Raw genomic sequence first — 9423 nt, forward strand, 5'->3', positions numbered from 1 at the left:
CTCTTGCACCCGAAATCAGCCTTTGGTCCCTCTTCATCATTTGCGCCGTTTGTATCATTTGGATTAATTCACGTGGTGAAATTAATACGAGAGCAAACCTACGAGAATATATCTTACATTCTCTAACTGCAGAGCAGTCTCGTGAAGCCTCAGAGTATTACATATTATTTCTCTACCTAAATATTCAAAACCGCCGTTTTTTAATGTAAATGCTTCGTCTCACAAAGACAACTTAACTACGTGGCTTTTCACCCACGGCAACATATTACGGCATGAAATTTTCAGTTCGCTGATATGACACTGCGTCTGCAACAAGTCGACTCGCAATCAGAATTGTAGAATTCAGTGAAACTTGTTATCTAGCATCTGATATTTGGTCCAATAATTATCCCTAACTGGAATCGATGTTCCGAAGTTCTCAGAACTTTCATTACGATCTTATGATAGAGAAAACTTCATTGGCGAAGGAGACCAAGTTTTCCCGGAAGTTCGCAAGGATGATAACACACGTCAGTTTGCTCGTAATTGCGTGAACCGAATCACCTCGTTCGCTCGATAAAGGACTTTCTCGTCCCACATGTCCAAGAGGGAACCTCTTTGCACCTTCTTGCGAGGGGATTTCTGACAAATGAGTGATTCCCGGGCATAATGTAGCCCTCGCGGCCTCGCGAGAAAATAGTAAAGGCAAGGCTGTTATTCAAAGTAGAAGACGCGAGTGCTTCGCACGCTTGCAGCTCATGAATGGAAACATTCATTAAAGGACCTCGTGAAGTAAGCTCAAGAGCTCTCGAGAGAAAAGCCTATTGCTCCTTTTTTTTTCTCCTTTTTTTATTTGATCGCCATAACGATTTAATCTTTTGCGCACAATCGCATTTTGTAAACGAAGATATTATTGGAGCCTTGAAAAACCTTGGATGCACGCAAAATTCATTTCACTAACTGAAATTGTATCGGGTGAAGGTATTAGTGAATTAATCGCAAAGTACACGTAGAAAGTATTAAAGAGATGACAAAATATTCTGAAATGCTTAAAACATATTCCTGATGACGCTCATAAAGTAGCTCTTCCGAGAAAAATCTAGCAGAAAATAATGTTCTCTTTCTTTTATATAAATAATCTAAAATATATCATAGTAATCATGGGTCGACTAACGAGCAACTATAACTTGTTCCCCGCCTTTCTCACTTTCTCTCTTTCTCTCTATTTACCTCTATCTCCCTCTTTTCTGTAAGATATATGATCCGCAATTATGGTCTCGAGGATGTTTTTCCGAGTCTTCTTTTATCAGACCACACAATTTAGCTGTGCGTAGTGAACTTCTCCAGGATGGTTTTGCATTTCATACGAGCAGTTTCCGAGCTTGCGCTTGCTCGCTCGAGCGACACTGCTGCGCAACGTTCTAGATTGAGAACAATTTTAACTCTTTTTCACGATCTCCTTTGATGACCTTTTCATTTTGGAGCAGCCAAGTGAAAATGGAGTCTCTTCATTATTGCGAAACATAAGAAGCCTGTTAAAAAATTGTCACCGCGATTATTCCTCGACCTCGAGCTTTTTCTTTAACATTATTTGACAAACCGAATAATATACCATTATCATTTCATCACACGCGCGCAAATAATAGCGCTCTCTCCGTAACAATAAATATAAAAGAAAAAATCGATGCGAGATAATCGTTGGAATTTTACTCTGATATTTTTTACTTCCAATATTTTGAAAAATAGTATTGTCACAAAAATCTTCCATGATCATTTATTGTTCTTTTTTTATAAAGAATATTAATTTTAAAATGTAAGTAAAAGACAGTTTTATTCAATATAAATGGTGTGCTAACATAAAATTTGACAATTCATGAAAGAACAAAATTATGTAATAAAAAATTAATATTTTGCACTGAAAAATGTTACAATGTAGGTACTAAACATCATAAATTTGTAATCTTTTAAACAATTTTTTTTATAATTCGACAGTTTAATATTAAAATAACAAGATAATCTACTGAAAAGAAGATAATCATGTTCATTAATTCTTCATATTGAAAAATAAATATATTATTAAAGTATGTAGCCACGTAAACAAGATTATCTCCTTTCCGAGATAGATTTATATTTTAACATTAATAAATTCGTATTGCAGAAATTTTGAAAATAAGATGATTACGAATTTGTGAAGTTTACCACCGATTTTTCGGTGCAAAATATCAGTTTTTTGACTGTAACAATGACAACAACTACTTATAGCATAACACGACAGAAGAATTTATGTTCCAGTCGGCGCCGGAGGACTACACGCGAAATTGGGCAGCCAACCGAATTAGAATGGTCTTCGAGTTAAGAAGCCGTACATTGAATTTTCCTCCTTCTCTCTTCCATCTCGCTATTCCTGTCGTAGTTGTTCGCTTCAATAAAGCAACTCCTCTTTGAGACGGTGAATCTCTTCGAAGGAACGTGACCGAAGCAAACTCGAACAATTGGGTCGCCGAAATTTAATGTACAGGCAGTGGATCGAACAGCACATGAAGTTAATTGCATTTTCAAGCACTATATCACCGTAAACTTCGTATCAATTATTATTGTTTATTGCTCATTTTTATGTTTTACAGATATTAGGGTTATTGTATTAGAATTGATATAATATATTTAGAAAATGGAAGAATTACTTTTTCGTTACTTTTATATTATAGTTACTTTTTATAATAACAATTTTTGATAATGTCGTTACAATTTTTAATGACTGTAAAAATTAACTATAATTAGATTACGCTAAGGTTAGGAAAGTTATTTTGAAAATTAAATTGTCTTCATTACGTGTTACTTATTAAAGAAAAAATAAGTAACGGAATAATAGTCTAAAGTTATAATACTTCATTACAAGTTACATTAAAAATTAATGATCGAGTTATAAAAATTGTGAGTTATATTTTCTAGTAACAAAACACATTTCCAATCCGTAATAAGTAATATTAACTGTTTTAATTCTGGTATTACATTATCACTATAAAAAATTCACAATGTCAATTGCGTAAATTGTTATTACAACAAAATAATTAAATAACAACAGTTACAATAACTAGTTATTTTCATTCCCTGATATTTATATATATATGTATTATATAAATTGAAATGTTTATATTATTATGGCTCTGTATAATAGAGTCAGACAAAGAATGTACAAAAAAAATTTCGTCATAAAACATAAACTTCACTGCTTATTTGTTTTGTTTTATCGTATTTAAATAAATTGTGAAACAATAATCGTAGCAATATTGTAACAATGCTTTTACTTTTTTTATCTTTTTCAAGAAATCGAACGAAACAAAGGCAAATATTAGACTATTTTAAATTTAGCATTATTGAGATATTGCTTGTAATTTTCAGTATTTTATCAGAATAATACAGAATAATAGATAATAATAGACAAACTTTGATATTTGAGAAAATCTCTACAATGACTATATAAGCTGATATGTGATTTTACATTGAACTAAATCAAAATAATGTAATATAAAGATTTTTTCTATAAAAAAGGATTTGTCAATGAAATTCATAGATTAAATTTGCGGATTTAAATTTTTTTAATGGTAACTAGATTTTTTTTTATAGAAGCGCAGTATGACATATATTGATATTTTCGATCTGTGAATATAAGCTCGAATTCACCATGTACTGACACATGCATATAATGTCGAGAGCACGAACAAAATGTTTTTACTGCGTCGTCACGAATCGATATTGCTCGTAAAGACTCATAGTATAGACATAATGTAATACATTGTTCATTGTAAAAAAGAATATAAAATATAGATTCAAACTTTTGAATATTTTAGAGTTAATCTAGACTATTATACCGGAATTGTTGCGTAATTTGGGCTGCAATAATTTTAAATAATTATAACCACGCGCGGAATCAGATTAGATTGATTTGGAAACGAAAGATGAAGAGGATGTTACAATGTAACATGTTTCAACATTATTTCTGCGGAATGCGTAGAATCATCAATCTTGATGTATGATCAGTTATACAATACATAATAAATTTTGCAAATAACATTTTAACGTTTTCGCATATGTATGTAAAATGTAAGACGTACATAAAACAAGAGATATGTTACACAACTATATGTTGCACAACTGAAGTTTACACACGATAGCTTACAAAACGATAAACAGATTTTTCGAAACAGTCTGACAAGCTTTTCGTAATTTATTCTGTACTCTGTTCCGTACAGTTGTCAGACCGGACATTAAACTAGATTCAGATATTTCGATGTGTTACGTTTATATTATTAACGCTTAAATATCAGGAACGTAGAAAATATATACATGCATATGTATTTTATTTGTATATGGAAAGAATAATTTTACCAAAATACATAAAACTTTAGCTTATAGATACAGATCTGAATATAATTTTGTTAGACTATCAAAATAATTGTGTAAGAAATTTAAGCCTGAGGAGCAATGTTACAAAAAATTTTGACACTCTAACAATCAGATTGAGCATTTTAAATAATTATTTTGAAAACCTAACAAAATTATTTTCTGTAATTAAATTTTTAAATATTAAATCTTTTCGTATAATAATTAAACCAAACCAACATTAGTTGTCGATACCAAAAGTACATATATCACTTATTATATAAAAGAATTTACGCTTATTATATCTTGTTATTTTAAATGGTCAATAAAAACAGAAACAATATCAATATTTGTAATTATAAAAATGGTCAATAAAAATAAAATGAGGTCATTATAAATTTGTCATTATAAAAATAATACAGTATATTGCACAACAGAATAATATATGTATGATAAGTCATTATCTTATATATACGTCAACAAATGAATATTGACATAATTAAATAAACGCATACCGCGCTTAAATATTTTTATATATAAAATTGCATTTTCTTAAAAACTGATTAATTATAAAAAATGTATTGTAATATGGTTTTAATTTCTTTTTTTTTTTTACTTGTTGCAATTGTGTCGCAGTTTTCTAAACACCGTCGTATTAAAAATAAATTTAAAATAATTTTTCTTTTTTACAAAAACCGCAGAATCAATCTTGTAAAAGCTTAATATAGTAATTGCAATTCTTGTTATTGCAAGATCGTGTTGTTTGCATAACGACTGCGAGATTTGATGTTTTACTAATCGTAGTCGTCAACATTGACTAATTACTAATTGTAATTACTAATAACTCATTTGTGGCGGTCCACAAAAGGCTAATTTGCGATTGTACCGCAATCACGCGCGAGATCGATTACAGTGCTCTAGTCTGAATGCGCTTCGTTTCGATTATCGATCTTCAGGACACTTTGGGGAAGGTGACTGATTGTTAGATCGCTGCCAATTTCCTCGTCATCTGTTCATCACAGAATTGCGCAGCAGAATACACATCAAGTGACGTACGACATTCCTGCAAGAGCTATCGCGATCGCGTACCCGCAGTACGGAGCGATAATTCGTTTCGATAACTCGAGATATTATGTGATTGAATAATCGGCTTTATCGGACGGAACTAGTCGAAGCGAAGCGTACCGGTATATTGTCGTTGATATGCTGCATGTGTCGCGACTGCATCGTTATATTAATACGCGAGTAATGCAGAGTATCTACGATTGCTGGAATTAATATTCCGGTTATATCGTTACATCATTTAAAGCATGCGGGAGACGATGACAATTTGTAACTATTGTCCTACCAGTTGTTATTGCTTTACGAGCGTTACGCTCTTACAAATGACCGAATGCCGATTGTGGCCATTGTAGAATATTGACCGCTGTCGGGAACTGCTGTCCGCTTATGCTGCTCTGAACTTCATTGTACAACGGTAACTGCGCAATATTATCTTTGTTGAAGTACTAGCTCGAAAAAGTAGTTCGTAGGGAAGTAATAACGTAGAATGTATTATTTATTAAGTCAGTTCCCCGAAAGAGCTGTAGTTGGCATTGTTTTTCAGAACATCACTTTGGATGACAGCAACGGCGCGGCGATCTTAAATCCGACGATCGCAAGAATTTCCAATTTCATCAAGAGTGCAAGTGACGAGTTGAACAAACTGATAAATCTTTATATAGCACGGATCAACGACCAGAAAATTCGATTAAAATGATATTACATTTAATGATATACAATTGATAAAAGCTTGTAGATATTTAATTTAGCTTATTTAATTTTTGCTATTTGGGATACATGACCGTGTAGAATTTTAGGATGAGAGAGAAAGAGAGAGAGAGAGAGAGAGAGAGAGAGAGAGAGAAATATAAATGATAAATTTAATTACAATAAACGGTCTTAGTATTATGGATTAATATTGAAATATTTAAATTTAATTTATGAAGATGCTACTACATTGTTACGTTGTTATCATATTGTTATCATATTATATTAAATTTAAATTAGGAGATAATAAATTCAATGCTGCTTTGCGTATTGTGTACATATACATACATGTTTAATTTCGCGAAAATTAACTCGGGTGTTATAATACAAACCAGAAATTATTACGAGATGATTTACTATTGAATTTAACTCTAAGCGCTGTGAGAAATATAGCAATATCATTAACGACGCTTCTTTTATTTACTGTGCATTAACATCAAACGGAAAGAAAAACATATACAACATAATTAAACTGCGGTAAATCTCACCTGCCACGTTTTTGCAATTGCAACGTCGTATGTCGGTGGTGGCGACGTCATAGACGGAATTGCGGAATAAACAGGTTGCGATCTGCTCTGTGAATTTGGCCGACTCGTCCCACTTTCGTTGACGCTCGCATTTGGCGTATCTGGTATGGTGGCGTACAGCGCTTCCGGTATAGTATTTTCACGAATCCCACCGCCGAGGATACTCGAGCCCGAATCTATATAATGTCGAAAAAAATTCTTTCTGTCTTTTTCCCTAATCTTAATGAACTTTTATTTATATATGTATTTTATATTTTCTATACTTGAATATTAGAGAAACAATATGATAATCCAATCTCTTGAGTTAAATAACATTTATTTTTAACTTCCATATATGTATGTCAAAATATAAATCTCAATTCACATTTCTGAGATTAATTTTAAAGTAAACAACGTTTATATGAACACACGTATGAACATATTTTATAAATAATAAATTAATTTTGAGTTATATTTTCTTAAATTAAATTATTTAATTATGTTTTTGTAATTAAATTATTGGGTTGTCCGAAAAATTCATACCGCAAAAGATTTAAATTTAATAAATGTATACTAAAATTCAAATCTTCTGCGTTTCAATTTTCCTTCAAAATCAGCACGAACTTTCCGGACAACTCAATAATAATATAATGAATAGAAATGATTAAAAATAACTCAAATTAAATCTAATTTAAAGGCCTATTCTGTAACTCTTAATGACTGTAACAAATTCCGCAGCTCTTCTTGTACGAAACATGCGCGATAACACTGTAACACTACAATTACAATCATTAAGAGTTACAGAAAGGCTCAAGCACACAGAATAGGCTCTTAATATTATAAATTTAAAAGTGGCTACACATTTCAAAAACATCTATAATATTGTAAAATATGATAGATATTTGAAATAAATATTCTTTCGACATCATGATAATATTAACAAAATTTGAACTTAATACGCGAACTGACTGACCAATATAAGTATAATGTGATTCGGCTCTGTCGGCGCTTCGAGTCCTCCTCGAGTGAGTGAGCCGCTTCTCGTGCTTGCTGCTCTTCATCGTGGATCTCACGGATTCAGTCACCATGCTGCTGCTTCCGGTCTCATTCGACGTTCGAGTCTTCGGTACTTGCCCTTCTTCGAGTTGTTTCCGCGAGCTCTTGCCCTCTGACTTGTTGCCCTTCGTCTTGGGCAGAAGGATGGCCAGCTTTCCCTGGCATTTCGGCAAACCCACGACTACGCCACAGGCACACACGTTCTCATTAGGCATCCTAAAAAAATCCACAACATTTCAAAGAATTTATTCTGAGTAATAAAAAATTAGAAATTTAACTATTAATTTAACTATTAGGTTAACTATTATGGACCAGACTTTTTGGATGAACTTTAATTCGATGTTCTTCTTCGAAAAAACTATCTTGCACATGTATATTAAAATTGCACAAGAATAATATTCTACAAGAAAATATCAGAATATGTCAGAATGAAATTTATGAAACATCTCGTGAAGTATTCATTTTTCGAAGATTTTAATGCTTCCACTGTGAAGGATTGATTTGTATATATGAAAAAAATTATACGATTTCATAAATAATATATATTATTGTGACTTAACGACACTTTGTAACAGTCCCTTGTAATTCATTATAGTTGGCGCGCACTACAATCTGCCAAACAACGTTATCGACCTCGTGTGCTGCGCGCCATTATTAACGACCCTATAATAGCCCTTAATTGGAATCAGTTCGTAACGTTTATTCGTAATAGCGTCCCACTCAGCATCGGTTCTCGCATGACAAACGCGATTACGCGAGCTCGGGACATACTCGCCGAGAAAAAAAGCGTGGCGAAACTTTTAACAGGCTCCATTCACTCGCCAGATTCAATTGACAAATTGAATTGTAAAAAATTCTGATGGGTTCTTTGATTCGTAGAATCAATCATCGCACGCGATGAACGCATGCAGTTAGTTATATCAAGATTATCACATCGGTAAAGGGAAGAAGTATTGTAATTAAGATTGGTTTTAACTTTGTCACTGCAAAAGAATCAATATCTATCGCATTCCTTATGAGAATTTACTTGAGCCATTTTGTGCGCGCAATCTTTAATATCGTGAGCCAATTCAAACTTTCCGGAATAAATCATCGATTTGCCAAATTTCGCGATGAGAAGCAGAGCGGAGACCTCTATGTTTTCAAGAAAGGAAAAGAGCGAGAAAGAGGGAGAATGTAAAGTTATCCTTTTGACTTGACTTTTATCGAGGTGGAAAAAGAGAAGAAGGTTCCTTAATTCCAGAGAAAATCTTATTCCCCTCACATTTGGAAAGTCACTTTTGAGAGAACGAAGTTCGCGTCGGATCGCACAATTCAGTTTTATATCGTCGAAATGAACAATGCTTCTCAGTATCCTCGTCGGATTTCGTCCTCGAGCACTCTTATCCTCTCAAGATTAAAAGGACTGTCGCTTTCGCGTTTATTATCCTTCCGTTTCTTACCTAAACCACTTTCAGCGGAGTACTCGATTTAATCTTGTACTTTCATACTGGACTATCATCGGTATCGCTTTAAAGGATAAATGAAATATTTTCTATAACATACTCTAGTTTATTAATACTTTTATATATGTTTTATATAATGTTTTATATATGTATATCAGGAGATTTATACACATTCAGATTAAAATAGAACATATATAAAAGTATTAATAAACTAAAATATGTTTTATATATATATATATATATATATA

General features: G+C 32.5%; 2 protein-coding genes across 2 annotated transcripts in view; one reads left to right on the forward strand and one right to left on the reverse strand.

Annotated features, from left to right (window-relative positions):
- The window catches only part of LOC108687756 (cytochrome b5-like), a 12977-nt gene extending 10433 nt beyond the window's left edge, over positions 1–2544 (forward strand). The window contains exon 3 of the mRNA XM_018193701.1: positions 2272–2544. Within this exon, the coding sequence (XP_018049190.1) occupies positions 2272–2335 (64 nt within the window). The 3' untranslated portion in view covers positions 2336–2544. The remainder of the gene's footprint in view (positions 1–2271) is intronic.
- LOC108687755 overlaps positions 1–9423 on the reverse strand; it is a 45930-nt gene that overhangs the window by 4110 nt on the left and 32397 nt on the right. The window contains exons 2-3 of the mRNA XM_018193699.1: positions 7648–7946; positions 6657–6871 (exon numbers count right to left, since the gene is read on the reverse strand). Of these exons, the coding sequence (XP_018049188.1) occupies positions 6657–6871; positions 7648–7945 (513 nt within the window). The 5' untranslated portion in view covers position 7946. The remainder of the gene's footprint in view (positions 1–6656; positions 6872–7647; positions 7947–9423) is intronic.

This window comes from Atta colombica, unplaced genomic scaffold (assembly GCF_001594045.1).
Source record: "Atta colombica isolate Treedump-2 unplaced genomic scaffold, Acol1.0 scaffold216, whole genome shotgun sequence".
NCBI lineage: Eukaryota > Metazoa > Arthropoda > Insecta > Hymenoptera > Formicidae > Atta > Atta colombica.